Source organism: Passer domesticus, chromosome 14, assembly GCF_036417665.1.
Source record: "Passer domesticus isolate bPasDom1 chromosome 14, bPasDom1.hap1, whole genome shotgun sequence".
Classification (NCBI taxonomy): domain Eukaryota; kingdom Metazoa; phylum Chordata; class Aves; order Passeriformes; family Passeridae; genus Passer; species Passer domesticus.
In genome coordinates, this window is record NC_087487.1 from 14,537,723 (window position 1) to 14,555,900 (window position 18,178).

The following is an 18,178-nucleotide window of genomic DNA, read 5'->3' on the forward strand; positions in this document are numbered from 1 at the left end:
TTACTCTTAGACTGGTCCTGAAGAGATGAAGATGTCAAGGCATAGAAATCATGGCAGAGGAGAGAGGCAGAGCTAATCCATGCACAGGGTGCTGGACCAGTCTGTCCTGTAGCTGCTCCAGAGCCCAGGAATGTCTGCTCTCCATATCCAGGAGGAAAACAGTCCCCTGAGAGCTGCCAAATGGGTGGAACAAGCAGCCTCAGACTGCCCTGATCCTCATCACCAGCACTTCAGCGTCCTGCCATGCCCTGAAAGCCACAAGGCAAAATTGCTTCAGAGGTGGGCAACTTCATCAAGCAAGTCTGGAGGGGAAGGAAGGCTGCTGAACAGCTGTGTGACCTGGCCACCCCAGGGAGGGGACAGGGCTTGGCCCAGTGGTGCTCATGTGGCTCCAGTTTGTGGGCTCTGAGGTACCAAACACCTCATAAAGCCAAAGGCACTGAGATCCCTTCCCTACAGCAGAGGATTTTGCCTTTGGATCCCAGCAGTAAGCCCAGCTTCCTGATGGTTGATGGGGACCTTGTGTGTTTAAACATATTCCTCTACCATGGTGTTAAAACCGGTTTTCCCCCTTGTCAGGCCCTGATTCAGAGTCACGGGACAAAGGGACTTGCAACCCTCTAATAATGGAGCACACAGGAGCTCTGACATCCACCTCGTTCCAAAAAGCAGCAGCCCTGTCTCTCTCCTGCCTTAAACATAACACACAGCACAGGGATTTCAAGAACATGTTTAATGATGGCAGTTTCTACTGAAACACATGAAGTCCATTCAAACGCAACCAATTTTTCCTTAAAAAGAAGCTTTGGTCACAATGACAAATTCTTTTTAAAAAGAACTTCAAAGCAATTGCACAAAACTGAACACATGGTCCTGATACCTCCTCACACACAAACTGCAGCAGCAGAAACTCATCTAGCAAGGAAAAATCTTTAACAAAAACCACAGCCCATCACCCTGCAGACATTATACCATGTACATGGAATTAGAGGGAACAGTTATGAACAAAGTGTTTTAGTTAATTGTTGTCTATGTGTTCAAGCTTCATTAGTGCCTGTAGACTGTTACAACTAAGTTTGGTCTTAAGATAAACACTAGGGGATCACAGAGTCAGTGTGCTAAAGTGTTTGCAGTCATCTACAACTTCCAGGGAACAAAAGGGGGGAAAATGCAAATACAAAGCTATCTGTGTACTTAGTTCTGCAGGTAAGCATGGCACACTGATTTCTGCTTCTCAAGAGTAATCTCTGGTGACGGGGCTGTGGCTGGAGCAAAGCAGCTGCAGTTCTGTGCAGGGTTTTCCCTCCACATGCACAAAGGGAAAAGCCTCTGACTCACATATTCTGTTTGCCTCAGCCAGGAGCTGGAGGATTCTGTAAGCAGTAAGTGAGCTACAGACAGACAGCTGTAATAACATTTCTGTTTTCATTTTCTGTAACAAAAAAATATGCCTTTTAAAATGCTCTTGAACAAAGCAAGTTTGACTACGCAACACAAAATAGCAGCAGATACTAAGACACATTACAGTCACAATCAGATTAAATCTGCAGTGTAAGATACACAGAACATTAAGGTAAAAAATTCATGTAGTGGTTAATGGCTATTTCTTCTCTGATGGACTCCTAGAACTACCTGAACCAAACAATTCAAATTATTAAAACTATGTTTTAAACTGATTTCTACAATTAAAAAAATATTAATATATATACTATTAGATGAGTCACGTCAAGTGCTCTTAAAATCTTAACTAAATATAGCTATAGAATATTTAACCAGACACTTTAAATCACATACAGCAAGTTTTGTAGAGGTAAACATTGCCTCACATTTGCAACAGCAACTGAGTATCAGACAAAGCATTTGGATTATTTTCATGACTGTGAGCAACTGGTCAGGATGACCTTTTATTTCCACCAAGCAGCTGCTGCTTCCCTGTAAGCACTTTTCAGCTTATGGCACACAGTTTGGGACTTCCTCAAGGAGCCAGGAAATCCCAGCTACTGTTGAGCACCTCCATCTTCAACATGTTAAATACCTGGTCCCTGTCCACCATTGAGATTTGGCCATGTTTTGAAAATAGTGGGATTTTTTTTGGGTTTTTTTAAGCTACAAGCAAGGGGAGCAGAAGGCCTTTGCCAGACTAACTCAGCAAGTGACCTGAAGCTGCTGCAAAAACTGATTTCAAGAACTGACTTGCTCAGAAGGCAGAAGTGCCCTCCATGAATATTTTCTTCTCATCTCTCTCCTACATAACTTGGTCTTGCCTTTCTTTTGTGCAAAGAGATGGTTTCACTCCCTCTCTCCACTCTGAGTGCCTGATGCTCAGCTTAATGAGTGTGCCAGGAGAGTGGGCATGAACACGTTGCCATGGTGCCTGCACAGACAGGGCAGCCACCTCATCCTGTCCCCTCCTTCTGCAAATGCCAACAGAAGCTTTTAACCGCCCTCACTCCTCTCAGCATTGCCACTTCTCCGACTTCAAAAGGGCTTGGTCTGCCCACGAGGTTTAATTCCCAGCCTTTAAATCTTGCAGCCCTGAAGAAACCCAGTATTTCCTTCTGGGGCATCCAGCCCAGAGCCTGAAACCTGCTTTACTGAGGTGAGGAAAGAGCTGCAGACCTCACCTGAAGCTGCAGCATCGTTCCACTCTCTGCTCCCTGTGGCTCCTGCCAGCCAGAACAACCTGCCCAGCCCATGCTCACCTCACAGCTGACATGTCAAATATTGCTTGGTAACAGAGGCACAGAATGACTCAAACTATTCCATGAATGAAAATAACAGAGCATTTTATATTGCCTTGATGACTAATATTAACACAACAGTCTGCTTTGGGATTTTTCCATCCAGGCTGAGTTGGCTGTCTGCAAAGCCTTTGCTGAGTCACAGCTAGGGGAAAGCAAGCTGTGGTATGGCAGCTGCTGGGATGAATGCACAAGGCTGCTGGAAAGGAAAAAAAAAATTCCCCTTCACTTCCTTTTACTGACTGAAGGACCAAAGGGAACCACATAGAACTGGCACAGGTCGTGGTATCATGACAAAGCAGTTTGGTTTCTCAACAAGCCTCAAATCTCAATAGGGCTTAAAAAAAACAGATAAAAATCCCAAAAGTGGCAGCCTGCTTCAAGGCTGGTGCTTTGCCAGAAACTGCAGTCTCCTTGAGGGACTGCAACTGCAAGGCTGGGAGAGGGTCAAGCAAACAGTGGGACAATCCTAAAACAATTGGAAAATATGCATTCCCCAAGAAAAGCGAGGTTTCAGCCAGCTTAAAAACCCAAAATAGAAGGTGTTGAGGAGTGCAGTAAACAGCAAAGTCTGAAATTCATCTGTGGTTACTCTAAAGGAAAACCACAAAGTAAAGAACTAACCTAGTTAGGTTTGCCCTTTCCACCGCTGGCCTGGAATGCCTGGATGCCTGTGGTCTCCCAAGCCCAACCTTTCCAGATGCAGCAATCTGATTCCCACAGTGTCATCCCACAGCTCTGACCTCTGCAGCACAAAGCACAGCAGGGAACAACAGCTAAAAATCATCCTTGAGTTCAATGAGCTTTGTCAAGCAGGTAGTAGTAAGGGAAAACTTCCAGTTTGACAGAGAAAAAGATCACTTACATGAAGCTTCCATGAAAAATAAGACATGTTCTCTCTGCAATCCAATCATTCCACATGAGGACTTACTTTGCTTAGAAAAAGGTAATGAATTGTAGACAAGTTACAGTCAGCATAGGACAGTACAAAACACTGGTTTTACTCCCAGTGGAAGGGCAGAAAATTACAAAAATATATCTTCTTTAATCCAAGATTGTTGTAGTTTAGAGCATGCCTGATTCTTCCTATTTCCCTGTGGTCTCACTTACTGAAATTGATCTGATCAGAGCTCCTTGGGACAATGAGAGTGTCATCATGAAAATTTAGTGCAATTGTTGTTTAAAAAAGAAAATCAGTAGCAAGTCAAGAAAATTTCCTACATGAGTCGACCTCCCAACCCCTTCCCACCCAAACCCTACACCAAACATAGTGTGGCATTTCAGCATGGCTTACATTTTTACCATCTTAAGTCCTAAGTCACCTCTGTAAGGCCCAAAAATACTTCTTGATTTTTTTTAAACACATGATCCATTTAACAATGACTGAAGTTTAACAGTGACTGAAGTGTTGAATTAGGATTTTAGAAAATAAGTCCTTGGGGCAGCTCAGTTTAATCTTCCTTGTATTCTTCCTTCTGCAAAACTTATTTAGACCGTAAGGAGCTGCACCTTGTAATGCTTTGGTGACACTGCAGCCCTCCTAAAGCAAGGGAGCCCAGTTTGCAAAGAGGAACTCTGGTCATTCCAACGCAGGAGCTGGGACACCAGGGAGCCAAATGGTGCTGTGTTAGTCAGAAGATCCACGGTCTCTGTACAAACAGCACCTCGAGGAGGTGAGGTTGTAGTGCTGCAGAGATGAAAGCCTCCCCTTTCACAGTTTTGGGTTCAGCAGGTCCCTCAACAGCAGAATGATGTCTCGCAGGGCACCGGCGCTCCACGGAGCTGCTTTACCTGGAAAGCAGAAGAATTAGTACAGCTGGAGATTTGCAATTTAAATTACTCACAGGCAGAGATGAAAACCCATGTGTGAAATGGAGAAAAAAAATCACAACAGCCACAAAGGAAAAGGCAGTATCATCCACTGGGATTGCCACTGATTCCAGCAGTTTGTGTATCTGGTGGCAGTGATGGGATGTTAGTGCATGCCAGAGAAGAGATACCAAGGCAAGACAAAAGCAGAGTTAGATGAGGGAAAGGTCAGATGCTGGAAGATCCTGTGGTCAGTCACTGTGCAGAGCAGAGAAGGGAATGTACACAGGGAGACACATGAAACTGCATTCTGCACCTCACAGCTTTTACACACCAGTGCACCCCTTACCCACCAACACACATGGACCATCCTCCTTGCTATGGATGTGCCTCCTGACTTCCTAACTGCTTCAGCGTTCAAAAAAATCTTAACAGGAGCCTGTTACACTGCAGGAAGGAGGCAAGAGCCCTCCCACAGGACTGCAAGAGCAGCAGAACATGCGCTCTACAACAACTGTCACACTAGCATCAGGAAAGAACTGGCCTTCAAAACCCAGCAAAAATTGCTTTTTGACTATCTCTTTTTCTACCCTGCTGTGGGCCTATGGGAAATCCTTAACAGCAGCACCAAAGCTTTGGCAATTTGTTGTATTTATAGTGAGCTGCTGCCTGTGTTGGTGATTTGCACCCCCTTCAGATGAGGATAAATGATACCCCTCCATTTACACACAACTTGTCACTGCTGCCTGCTGGGGAAAAAAAAATAAGCTGCTATAAACGCCAGTACAATTCACCTGGCATCATCCAGAATTGCCTGCAGCTTTCACTGGAAAAAAAATCCATTAGAGCTGCTCCCTTGAGAGTGAACACCTCGCAGTAACAAACAGAACAATTCCATGCTCCATTCAGAGCTGCACACGCAGCCAGGATCTGGAAAGGGTGTAGTCCTAGAGAAGGCACCAGCAGCGTAACCCATATTTTACAGAGACTCCCAAGACTTGGGTACATCAAAGGCTGAGCCCTGCAACTGTGCTGAAGATGTTTCTCTACAGTTCAATGCTATCAGTGCCTGCAAAAGGGATGAACCAGAATCCAACCCTTACTTCTGGTGTATCTTTCCTCTAAAACATCCTGCAAGCTCTCAAAAGCCCTTTAGACCCACAGTGGTTGAATAAATATTCCTGTCCTCTTCCCTCAGCCTGCCACTGCTCCTTACACATAAATCTTTCTCCTCTCAAGAGCACTTTGGAAGATGCATTCCTAAACCACTTCTGCGTTCTGCCGGTGCTGCTGCTGCCGTTAGAGGAAAAATGACAATCCACAGGGAAAACAAACTGAGGACTTTTACTCAGCCAACAGGAAGGACAGAGGCTTCAATCTGCCCCAAGAAAAACTTTCTATCTGTATTTATTTAGGAGCCTGACACCAGGACTGGCATTGAAATTCCAAGTTCTTCCCCCAGCTCAGGGCTGTCACATATGGCCCTGGACAGTTGTGAAATTCCCCCAGCTGCGCCCAGCAAGCGAAGCAAGAGCAGAACTCGCTGCCTCCAACAGCTGCAAGTCAGCAGGGAGAGGAGTCACTGCTGATATCCCAGATTACTGAAGTGCTTTCAAAGCCTTTCATGTGCAAGGCGCCACGGAATTTATTCAGAACCTGTTTTCAGTTTCCTATTGAAGCTGACAAGAAATCCCCCAATGAGCCTCGCTAGAGTTAATAAGCTTAACAAGCTAACAATTTTATTTACCTTTTCAGAAACTAGTTCTTTTTGCATCTGTTTTAATCTCTTTTCTCTTATAGCACAAAATAAGCAGAATGCTGTGTGGTGGGGGATGGACACCAGTTTGTTGGGGATGTTTGCCTGTAACCTACTTTACTTCACTGCTCTCTACTCAAGTATCCCTGAGTGCCAAATGCCTGATGAATCGATGGCTTAGCTCCATCACAGAGATCACAGAACCCGTGAAATTCCCCCTGCCCTCCTGAAAGAAAGAGCTAAAGGAGCAAAGAGGAGAGGGAAATCTTCAAATCAAAATCTATTTGTAGGATGAGAAAAAGCACATATGGAGAGTGGGATCTAGCTTTCCACTAACTCATTTTTGAAGATGTGCAGCAAATCCCATCATAAAACCTGAAAAACCATCTGACATCTGGGAAATTATGACCAATATAGTTCATATGATCCAGGAATCAATGGGACAAGAATGCTTTTTGTCTTTCAGCACAGATTGAATCGGTGATCAAGAAACAAACACTCCTTCCATTTGCTTACTTTGTGTAGCTTTATAGTAATTTCAAAACAATTCCTGAATTATTTGTCCAAATGCCTCCCTCTACAGCAGAGCAAATACATACAGAAACACACATATTAAAACAGTGGTTTCCATGAAACTTTTTAAGGAGATATCAATGTCCAAGTGATCTGGCACTTTTACTCTGTGACAATCTTTGTTTCATACTTTCCACCTCTTTTCACACAGAAATTGTGCCTGAAGGATTAGAGGCCATTGACAGAGCTGCTTCCCTGCTACTGGAATGAGGTTGCAAAGAGGGGATCTGATCCAGCACACATTTGACAGAGGCAGCAGTGGGTGGTTTTTGCATCTAAAGAAAGGACTGTGTTTGGGTAAGATTTTGAAGTGGTCTCATTAGCCTGCTTTACTGGAGAAAGGTGGTTATTTCTTGTTGCTCCACTGCCCAAGGGAAGCCAGGGGGGGAACTACTGGGAGCCTAACACTTTAAAGCATCCTGAAAAAAAAAATACAAAAAAATAGCAACGACCTTCATCCAACAGCCCAATTTACACTGTCTGCTGTTCTTTGATGCTTCGTGTAAGACTGGAAACAAATCTGCACAAGGACACAGCATTAAAGGAAAGAAAATTAACTGCACGAGAAGCAATTGGAGAGGTAAATGTCGCTTCTCCCCTGTTGCTGCTCCACACCAACTGCCTTTTAATTAGAGAGCTGTTTGCATTACATGGGGAGAGAGCACAGAATCTCAATTACTCCCCCAAATACAGATGCAAGTGCCAGCACAGATCTTTCAGCAATGGGAGGGGATCTCAGATAAACCAGCTCAGAGCCTCCCACACCATGAATACCAGCTTGGGCAGGGGAGGACTGAGGCAGATACACCAGAGAAGACCTGTTAGAAGTTTGTCCCGACTCCCTGTGGGCAAGTCTGAGCTGCCCTTTTTGCAGCTCTATCCTTCTCTTCCTATCTGAACACAAGCACCTATGAAAAAACTCCTGACTAGTTCAATGGGATTGTCAGTGGTCAAATTCAGCAACTCCAATTTGCAAAAGACTCTCTTTACTGGTGACAGGATTTGTGAACTGTTTGGGATATATTCTCCAAGCTGCACAAAGGAGCCAGAGAGCTTGACACCTTCCACAGCAAATATATCCTCAAAGAAGCTTTCCCAAAATCAGCACTGCTAAAGTAAGGGGCTGGCTGTAAGATGATCTTCCCCTCCAAAATGAGTAGCTCTGTTTGAGCTAAACAAAAGAATACCTGAAACAGCAAGGACTGCAGAAAACATGCAATTTAATAGCTGTTGCACTGTGGCAGAAAGGAGGAATTCCTACGGCTGAAAAGAGGACTGGCTGGCCAAGAACAGGGACCCAGGATGAGCTGATACCTTCAGTGACAGTGGCAGAGTTCCTGTTCCAGGGAAGCAACATCAGATAACATAAACACAACTCTTAAGAGACAAATGGTCTCCAGCAAGCTCTCTTTGTTCATCCACTATTTCACTTTTAAACATCTTGTCCTGAACCACTGCCACGACTGAGATTCTGTTCTCACTCTTTGGGGAAAAAACCCTCAGATCCCATTTCCAAAAGTTCACAGAGAAAGTATGGAATTAAAAGGAAAAGGGTGGGACATGGGGGCTGTTTAAACAGCCATGGCAACTCAGATCTCTGCACTCTGGGTTTAACAAAACTCGATCCTAAAGTACAACCTGCACAGGCTGAAATTATTAGAGCAAACAGGGCAGGTACAGGGAACGGCAAAAGTCAGGTATGGACTGATAGGAGTCTTCTAAATCAAGAACTAATTGTTTACACACTAAGGCTTGACTCACGCCCTTCATTGTTTCATGGCTTTCAGCTATTTCCTGATTTTTATAGAGAACTAATGCAGTGATTTGGGAAACAACCACTGGAGCATATGGTGGTGTGTGGTTCAGATGTTGGCACACATGTGCTCAGAGCAGCTGTGGTGTTCCCCCTTTCCCAAAGTTAGGAGATGGGCACTGTGAGTAAAGTCTGTAAAATCTCCAGTTAGAAGTTGTCAAGATCTGCATTTTTATAATTAGGAGAGCTTATTTCAGCCAAAGTAGGACAGATTTTAGAGTAGGCCTTATTTGGATGAGAACACAACTTGAATAGTGTGGATGGCTCGATGCAAACAAAAATAAAAGATGCAGATACCCTGATGCCATAAATCAACAAGCAGCATCTTTATGTGCTGAGTTGTTGCCATAAATCTTCAGGCCCAGAATAGGCAGCAGAAGTCTGGGGTTGTCACACCACTTCCATCTCAAAAAGACAAACATATTTAAGGAAAGTTTGTTGCTAAGGGGTAACTACTAACAGCATCAGTGAGGGCCCACAGTCCTCTCTGTCATAGACCAACTCAGGAGCACTCTGGTCCAAATCTTGTGGAGATTCATTCTGATTTCCCTCCCAGGCTCACATCCTGGGGAAAAAGCCCTGGATCCACGACCCTTGATCCACAGCCCTCCATCCAGTGTGAGCACACAGGAACGACTGCCAGCAGCTGCCCGAGAGGGGAAGCTCAGTCTGTCAAACCCTGTCAGCTCTTTGGGACACGTGTATCCCGTTGTGCTGCTCTGCAGGGGAAACAGGAGTGCAGACAGCCTGGGGTAGTGACAGGGCTATTGCAGGAGCAGGGGAGGACGGAGCTGTGCGTGCTGGGAATAGGCCAAGGAGTGTAAAGGAAAGGGATAATGGCTGGGGAAAGAGGGGGACTGCGACTGCCTCATCCCTGCCAAGTTAGCCCAGCAGAGAAATAAAAGAGCTGTTTTCACTAACAAGAGCTCAGTGAGCAAGTCTAACTGGATGGATGGCAGCAGTACCTGTATTTCACATCAAACACTGTTGAGTCTTCGTCCTCGTCGTCTTCTTCGTTCAGAGGAGCCATTTCTACCCGCTCGGCCGGGGTGGTGATGATGTCGTACTTCCTGGTCTTAATCCTCTTGCCAGACCTGAAACACAGAGGTGGGAAAGACTGTCTTTATACACTCCTTGGAGAGGTTACATGCATTCCTTGGAGAGGCTGAAGCTGCTCCCACCAGCCCTGACTCTGTTGGATTCACACTCCCTAACAGGAACCAGCAGAACCAGCCTCTGTCCCCTCCTGCTGCCTTCCCAGGGCCACTCTTGGTGCCTGTGTGTGGAGCAGTTCCTCATCAGCTGCAATCCAGACCAATGTCAGTCTTTCCACTGCTGACAAACCAGAGATGCTCTGGCACCCAGGGCAGGCACACGGACGCCGCAGCCACCACGTGCTCCTGCTGCCACACTCAATAAGTGAGACGTGGGCTTAATCAGCAGAAGCAGCCACTGGTTTAGTGAACATGTTCAGATGAGAAAGCACAGGTTAAGCCCTGCTGAGCCACGGGAATGTTCTAGGCAGGATCAGGAGCAAGGAGGTGATGCTGTCTGGGTACAAAATTGCCTGCTCGCTTTCCTTGCAGACAGGCCAAGCTCAGGACTGGCACAGCAACAACCCTGAGTCTCACCTGAAGCAGTTTCAGGCTCCATCTGTGCAGGTGCTATGAAAAATAATCAACCATTGTTGAAAGCTAACTGTACCTACCACCTCTCCTCCCACAGATGCCAGCCTTACCTTCCTTTGTAAATGGAGATGCTCACACACCAGCACATCCCACAGTTTTGACAGATCTATTTTCTAACACTTTCAATTAATAAACACTTTGTGTATGGCTTTTCAACTTATTCTCTGCCTCTAGCTTGAATTGTGTGGGTCCTTTTTTTTTTACTTCACCTACTGTTTTCATTCATACTAGGAAGGTCACACTGCTCATGCATGAATGCATTTTTGTGATTATACATTCAAGAACGTGTTGATGTGTACTCGGCCAGCCTTCGGGGAGAAAAGTGGATGGTTTTGGTTAACAAAATGCAGAACTTTCCCCTACACCTTTTAGCAAACAAAACTGCTACCTGCCAAACATGACAAGGGAGCTGGTGCAGGCACAAGCACGCAGCCCAGAAGATTTTTTGTAATCACAGCTAGTGCTCTGAACTCTGAGCACATCCCAAGTGCACTCTCACCATCAAGAAGCGAGGTGTGCCGGATCCAAAAGCACACCTTTTGCCTCAAGAAGTCTTTAAAACAGTTACAAAGCAACAGGAACTGGGGTATGAGCTCTGCAGAGACACTGGACTCCAGCCCTGAGTGTGCATCTCCACCACAGTGGTCCCTTCTAAGCTTAAAGTTAAGGAAACTTAAATCAGTGACCAGCTCTGATGTGGAAATCTCAGTACCTCTGCCAAGCACTGCTTTTGGGCAGTAGTCCAAGGCTGAACAAACAGGTCCCAGCCCTTGGGATGAAGCAGTTTGCATCTCTTCCCTCTTCTAAAGGCTGAGGTTGCATCAGGAGTGAGGAGAAAGTCACCTCCTGGTCTAATCTTTAGAGCTATCTGTGCTGCTGTGTCACGCAGAGCACGGGGTGGTTTGTTCTTTTAGTGCTGTTGTTGAAACAAGCAATTTTATATCCAGTACAGCCGGACTCTTAACCCAAACACTTGAAAATCCTTTTGAAACCACTTCTCAGTTACTCTGCTTGTCTGCTAAGAACTAGCAGCAAAGTGAAGGAGGTCTCCTCTTGCAAGTAAAACATTGTTTTTACATGAAATATTGACTCATGCTGGGAAGCCTAAACATAGACCAAGACTAACCTGTCAGAACTAACCAAGCACAGCCTTACTTACCACTTTGCACTCACATGCAGGCTACAGGGGGTTTCCATGGGTTCCATTTAAGATCCTACCCAAGTATCAGGCCCACTTTACTGAGACCCCTCCTCCCTCATTCCTTCCATTAGAAAATGTAACTTGTTCCACAGAGCTCATCTTAAAACTGTTAATAATGGAGTGGTTGAAGAAATTACTGCAGAACAGATATTTTTAGAAATGGGAAACTAGAATCCTTTTGCCTCCAGCCATTAATTAGTCTATTTGGGCTGCATTTTTAAGAGGATCTGGAGCAGAACTCACTTTACAGTGACCTATTAATCCCCACAACCTCACTTAATGATGGTACTCATCTAGGATAGGGAGGAAGCTCATTTTGCTGCTGGTTTTTGGCTAAGCTGCTACAACCAGTTGTTTGCCATTGATAAGGCAAAAAGGTCTCTCCCTCCCACCCCTTTCTCAATCCATTCCACCCCAGATTATCTAGCTAATTTGTCATTAATCTGCTTTCCAGCAGTCCGTTTTCTCATTTGCTCATTTGCACAACTCCCCCAGGCTCCGTAAATACCAGAAGAACTACCTGAGCTAAGTCTGCAGGAAAGCCTTGGGAGTTTCCCTACATGCCTGTCAGGAAACGTTTCACATTAAAACTCCTGAACCTCAGTGGGATCCCTGTAACCATCAGCAATGACAGCACAAAAAGGAAAAGCACTTTATTGAACAGGTGGGACCAGGCAGCAGAGTCAGCGGAGCAGCACAGGGCAGGAACTACAGAATACAAATGCTTCATGAACTCTGAGACCTCCTGGACAGGATCAGGACACATCAGACCTCATGGGCAAACAGAGCATCTCCTTTCTAGACACATTAATTTTGTGGGGTCTTTTTAAAAGCAAACAAGCAGCATGCTGGAAGCTGTGGTCAGAGTGTGCACAATGACAATGCACTCCCCAGGGTAGAAGCGGTTCTGAGTAGATTAGCACAGAAAACCATCTTCCACTTAAAAAAATCCTGTTGCTTCTGCTGATTCAGCCACCCCCTGTAATTAGGAAGGAATGCTACAGGTCTTGCCCAGAATTACGAGAAAATAAAACCCAGGCTAACTGGGAGCAGAATATGAACCTTTCACTGCAGACCCAGTGCTGAGGCACCACACACCACACCAGGGTCTGCCTGCTCCACCTCACACCCCTCTCCAGGCAGCAGGGAGGGACACACAGACAGCAGAACGCTGCCTTTGTGGCTGTACTTTGACCAGAGGCTATTTTGATCAAGCAGCAGTCATATGCAGCACTTCATCCTCCTTTCTGAGGCATCATGTGGTGGGGTAAGTGCTCGAATCAACTCACTGGTTCATTGTATTATTTACGCCTCTAATCTATTTTAGTCCACAACCCTGACATTCAAAGATGATTCTTTTCCTGACCCAGAGAGAGAGGTCTCTGTGTTTTTTACCTCCTGCTAAGAGATGTAGAGGGAGGGGAACATCCCCTGGAAAGTAAAAAAAAAGCAAACAAAAAAACCAACAAAAAACCCAAACAACTAAAAAAAATGCCTTATCCCTTTTAAGTAGAGTGCTTACTGGAAGTCTGATTAAGCCAGTCTCTCCTAGAACTGCAGCAATGTTATATGCAGAATGGAATAAGGACCAGTTTACTTCCTGTTAATGGACTCCCTTAGCAGTTAAAAAAAAAGGAACTAAAAACCTCAGGAAACTCCAGGCTTCCTACTAGCTGATGAATTAGATCAGCAATATTTCATTCCTGTTGATCCATCTGGGTAGCTCTGCTCTCTGGATGGTGCTGTACACAACAAAGTTGAAGCACTAAGCCAAGTCCTCACGTGTTTTCTGGAGATGGGACATGCAGTGACAGGCCAAGGAGGAATGGTTTCCAATTAAAAGACAGCAGGTTTGAATCAGATATTAGGAAGAAATACTTTACTGTGAGGGTGGTGGTGAGGCAGCCAAGAAAATCTGTGGCTGCCCCATCCCTGGAAGTGCTCAAGACCAGGTTGGATGGGGCTCTGAGCAACCTGGGACAGTGGAAGGTGTCCCTGCCCATGCAGGGACTTGAAATGAGGTGATCTTTGAGGTCCCTTCCAACCCCAGCTGTGATTCTGTGATTCCATGATCAGTGCTGCTGCCTGCCCATGGCTTTCAACACAGGTCACAGATGTAGGTTTTGAGGTTGGATATTTGGCTGATTTTGGGGTTTTTTTCCTTCTCCACTTAACAGAATTTAATCAGAGCTTTTCTTTCCTCTTGCTGGCAGGAACATGCAGCCCTGTCTTGGCTGGAGTACTGTAACTGGTTATAATACAATTAATTTTAAATCAGTAAAACTCTCTGGGGTTAAGCCTTGGATGGCCTGGAGCAACTGTCCAGCTCATAGAACAAAGGGTCTTGTATCTTATGGTCATATGCTTGAACCTCTCTCCTCAAACTCATTTATACCAGTTTTGCTAATACTGGAAAACTAAGCTTAAAGTGGCGTTTAAGGAATAAACCAAAACTGAACAAGAAGAAAATTAACAAAGCAAAGAGATGAAAAAGAAGCAGGTAGCTTTTCTCTAAATATCTAGACATACAGCAGCCTTTCCAGCCTGGATTCTGTTTGTTCAAGGGCAGGTCAAGACATGATGCAAACACTTACAGAGCGGAGTTTTTTGCAACTAAACCTTTGGGTCGCTCTCAGCTGGAGCAAAAGCAATTTATCAGATTTCCCTAGAAGGCACACGATCCACCAGCACAGTCAGCCACATCTGAAAATCTGTGTTTCCTGTGACCTGATCCCAAAAACTGCACTGCAATGGAATGAACTGAGCTGCACCAGGGGAGACAAACAGGGCAGAACATGGAGGTAAAAACAAAAAAATCCAAAACATAGATCAAAGAGTGAGTTTAGCCACACACAGTCTGTTGCAAGACTGTGTTTCTTGGTAATGCAAACTACCCAACTATTTGCTTGAGAATAACATGGAATTTGGTTTGTTGTGGAAATGGTTTTGGGTTGGGAGCATGCAGAGCCCACGGGTGTAGGAAAGAAAGCAAACCCAGGACTGAGCTTGCAAAAAAGAATAAATAAATAAATACTATAGCAAATTAGACCTTGCCACATGCAGACAAATAGCAAAGTCTTGGCTGGCCTTCACAGACCCCAGCAGCCACAGAGAGAAAGGAAATTCAGACCACTTTGGGTGATACCACATTCTGAACCACACAACCATCAGATGAATTCAGAGTATAACATTTCCAAAAGGAATAAAGAGGAATCTGAGTGTAGTCTTAAGAACTGAGCTGAAAGCAGGAGAAATATATCTATTCCTACTCAAAAAAAGGAAAATAATCTCAATAGAAAAATATGTAAAAATGAGATGTATATAAAAAATAAAATGCATAAAATATTAATCCAATGCCTGTGACAAGTATCTGGCCAATCACTGGTTCATTTCATCTCTACAACTCATATAAAAGGATAATTTACTTCCAGCAACACAGAATAATTTCACAGTGAAAGTTTAATCAAAGATTGGATTTCAGGAAAATCTCTTTAATAGGAATCCATGACTCTTCAGAAAAAAAAATCACAATGTTTTTGACTAAGTGTGAACAAAGCTTGTATTCTGATCGAGAAAAGCTTTACATTTATTGAGGGTAAATCCCTTATCTCTTCTGCAACAGAATCTCCACTGATCTGTGTTGTCAGCTACAAGTGTGACGCTGTACAAACATACCTGTTGGTATTCTTGTCTCGTTTGCAACTGGGATAACTGTTTACAAACAAGTGCTCTGTCAGATAAAGAAAAATACTCAGAAGCCAATAGCTGCATTTTCCACTTCCCCAGCAGGTTCTACCAAAGATACACACGACATCTCAGAGGGTGTTTAACATATCTTTAATGCTGCATTAACTCTGATCAGCTGTATAATGACGACTTCGGCATGGGAGAGTAAATCCATCTTTCCCAAGGTGACTTTAACTTGGACCTGCTTTTGCTGATAATGGTAGAGGGAAGGCCTTTAAAGGTTATCAGTTTGCTTTCTTTGGTTACCAATATTCAGCCATGTCTCCTTGACACAAGATATTGCTTTATACTCAGAAGAAACTGTGGCAAGGAAAATAAAGTCTCCAAGATCACACAGAACTAGGAGTAGAAACTTAGTGCAGAATGAAAATCCTTAGTTATAGACTTCCTAATTCTAGCTCATATAATCTGTACCAATTCTGCTGTTTGTATGTGACAACTCTGTAGAGCTGCAGACATATTGATTTAAAAAAAACCCAAACACCTCTTCAACATTTTATTGGGCTCTCCCAAACCACATCACTTTATGAGCACATTTATTTGCATTGCCTTTGCCAGCTGCTGCACACACTTAAGCAGAATACAGTTAAATGTCAATTTCTCCAGAAAGTATCAGCCCTGATCATTTCGGTTTATAGACCACACTTTGGAATACTACCATCGTGAGCGCTGCCCTTCCTACACGGAATTAGCTCAAAGTAGGAGAAGCAGAGCGTTCGGCCGTGCACAAAGGAGCTGCCTGAAGACAGAACAAGGAAGAACTTGCCAACTCCACCTGTTTAACTGCTCCTGTCACCGGAGCCACGGCTGGCCTCCTGCCGCCGCCCAGCGCCAGCTGCTCCCGTCCCTTTCCGGCGGCCCCTGCCCAGCAGCCGGACACTGAGCTGGGACACTTCGCCATCCGGGCCTCTTCTGGGCTGGGAGATCTCCGGCTTTGTGTGCTCCCATGGCGAGGCGCCCCACGGCTCCCTGGCACTCACGCCAGTGGCCCACCACCAGCAGCCCCGCGTATTCCCACATGTCACACGGAATCTCGCTCGCTTCGCTCCGTGCCCGCCCCACCACACACAGCGGGTGTACCCCCGCTGGAAAACCCCACTTGGAGCCCAGCTCCTGCCCCGATTCCCTGCAGGAGCGGAGGAAGGAGCGGGCTTGCCAGGCCGGGAGCCCCGCTCGCTCCCCAGGGGCCAGCCGCACACGCCGCGCTTGAAGCCGGGCTTTGCACGCATCACTAGCAGGTTATATAATACATCATTATCTGTAAATTACATATAATATTTATAAATAAAACAGGAGGGCCTTCCCCCCTCCGGCCCCTCGGCGGGTGCCCCGATCGCGGGTCGCGGCTGCCGCGGGCGGTGCGCACCTGAAGACGCGGAGCAGGAGGCAGGCGATGAGCGCGGCCGTGAGCGCGCAGGCCCCGATGACGGCGGCTTTGAGCGCGGAGAGGTCGCGGAGCATCGCGGGCACGGGGCTCAGCCGGGCCCCGCTGTGGTTGCCGGGGCCCGGCGCGGCGGGCGGGCGGCTGCCGTTGCCCGCCGGCGGCTCCAGGCTGCCGCGGGCGGCGGGCGCGGCGGGCAGCAGCAGCGGCAGCAGCAGCGAGGCCGCCAGCAGCGGCAGCGGGGCGGCGGCGGGGCGCATCCTGCCCGCTCCGGCTGCCCCGGCTCCGGCCGCGCCGCGCCGAGCCCCGGAAGGCAGCGCCGGCCGGCCCGGCCCGGCCCCCGCCCCTCCAGAGGCGCCGCCTCCCGCCGCCGCCGCCGGGGCCCCGCGGCCGGGCACGGCCGGGCACAGCCGGGACACAGCCGGGGCACAGCCGGGCACAACCGGGGCACAGCCTGGGCACAGCCGGGCACAGCCGGGCACAACCGGGGCCCCGCAGCCGGGACACAGCCGGGCACAGCTCGGGCCGGGCCTCCACAGCCTCCGCTCCCGGAGCCTCCCGCGGCCTCGCCGCTGCCTCAGGCCCCGCTGCTGCCGGGCCCGGCGCTGCTCCCTCGCTCAGCACGAACAGTTATTATTAGAGTTCTTATTAGATGGTGGGGAAGGGTCTGGAGGAGCCATACGAGGGCATTTGGTTGTTCAGCCTGGAGTAGAGGAGGAGAGGGCAGAGCTCACTCCTGGCTGCACTCCAGGAGAGGCAGCTCCGATCTCTGCTCTGTGTGACCAGCGACAGGACCCGAGGGAACCTGGAGCTGGGTCCAGGAGGCTTAGGATGGATACTGGGAAAAGGTTCTTCACCCAGAGGGTGGTGGAACAAGGTTCTCCAGGCACCGAGCTGATAGAGCTCAAGCACCACTGGGACGAGAGTCTCAGGCACAGGGTGGAACAGTTGGCATCTCCCGTGCAGAACCAGGAGTTGGACTTAGATGATCATAGTGGGTCCCCTCCACAAAATTCTCTGTTTCTGTGATTCTGTGGCCACTTCTAATTACAACACACAACATCAGCCCAGCTGCAAAACAATCACAGGGTTCATGCTGCCATCAAACAGGGCACAGGCCTCCCGAGCTGCTGGGTCAGCACGGCCCAGCTGCTACATCAACAATTCCTACATGAGATTTATGTCTTTTTGCCTCTTCGCTGATCACCAGGGCTCTGCTTACAGGGTAATGTATTTACAGATCTTTCACATCTTTACAAATGTAAGATGTGAGAAAATCTCAGCCATGGTTCTGCAAACCATCCTGGGGCACTGAGCGTGTGAGTGGTGCCATCAGCCAAGCCAGACAGGGAGCATAAATCATAGGATTATAGGAATCATAGAACTACCTGGGCTAGAAGGGAATCACAAGGATCACCCAACTTCTGGCCCTGCAGAGGACAGCCCCCAAAATCCCACCCAGTGCCTGG

General features: G+C 46.9%; 1 protein-coding gene across 1 annotated transcript; it reads right to left on the reverse strand.

Annotated features, from left to right (window-relative positions):
• Positions 1–714: 714 nt before the first annotated feature.
• FAM174B (family with sequence similarity 174 member B) lies at positions 715–17,046 on the reverse strand. The gene is made up of 3 exons (XM_064388557.1): positions 16,695–17,046; positions 9,658–9,786; positions 715–4,532 (listed from the first exon to the last, which is right to left on the reverse strand). Exons 1-3 carry the CDS (start codon positions 16,967–16,969, stop codon positions 4,529–4,531), a joined length of 408 nt encoding a protein of 135 aa, XP_064244627.1. The 5' UTR covers positions 16,970–17,046; the 3' UTR covers positions 715–4,528.
• Between the last annotated feature and the right edge of the window lie 1,132 nt (positions 17,047–18,178).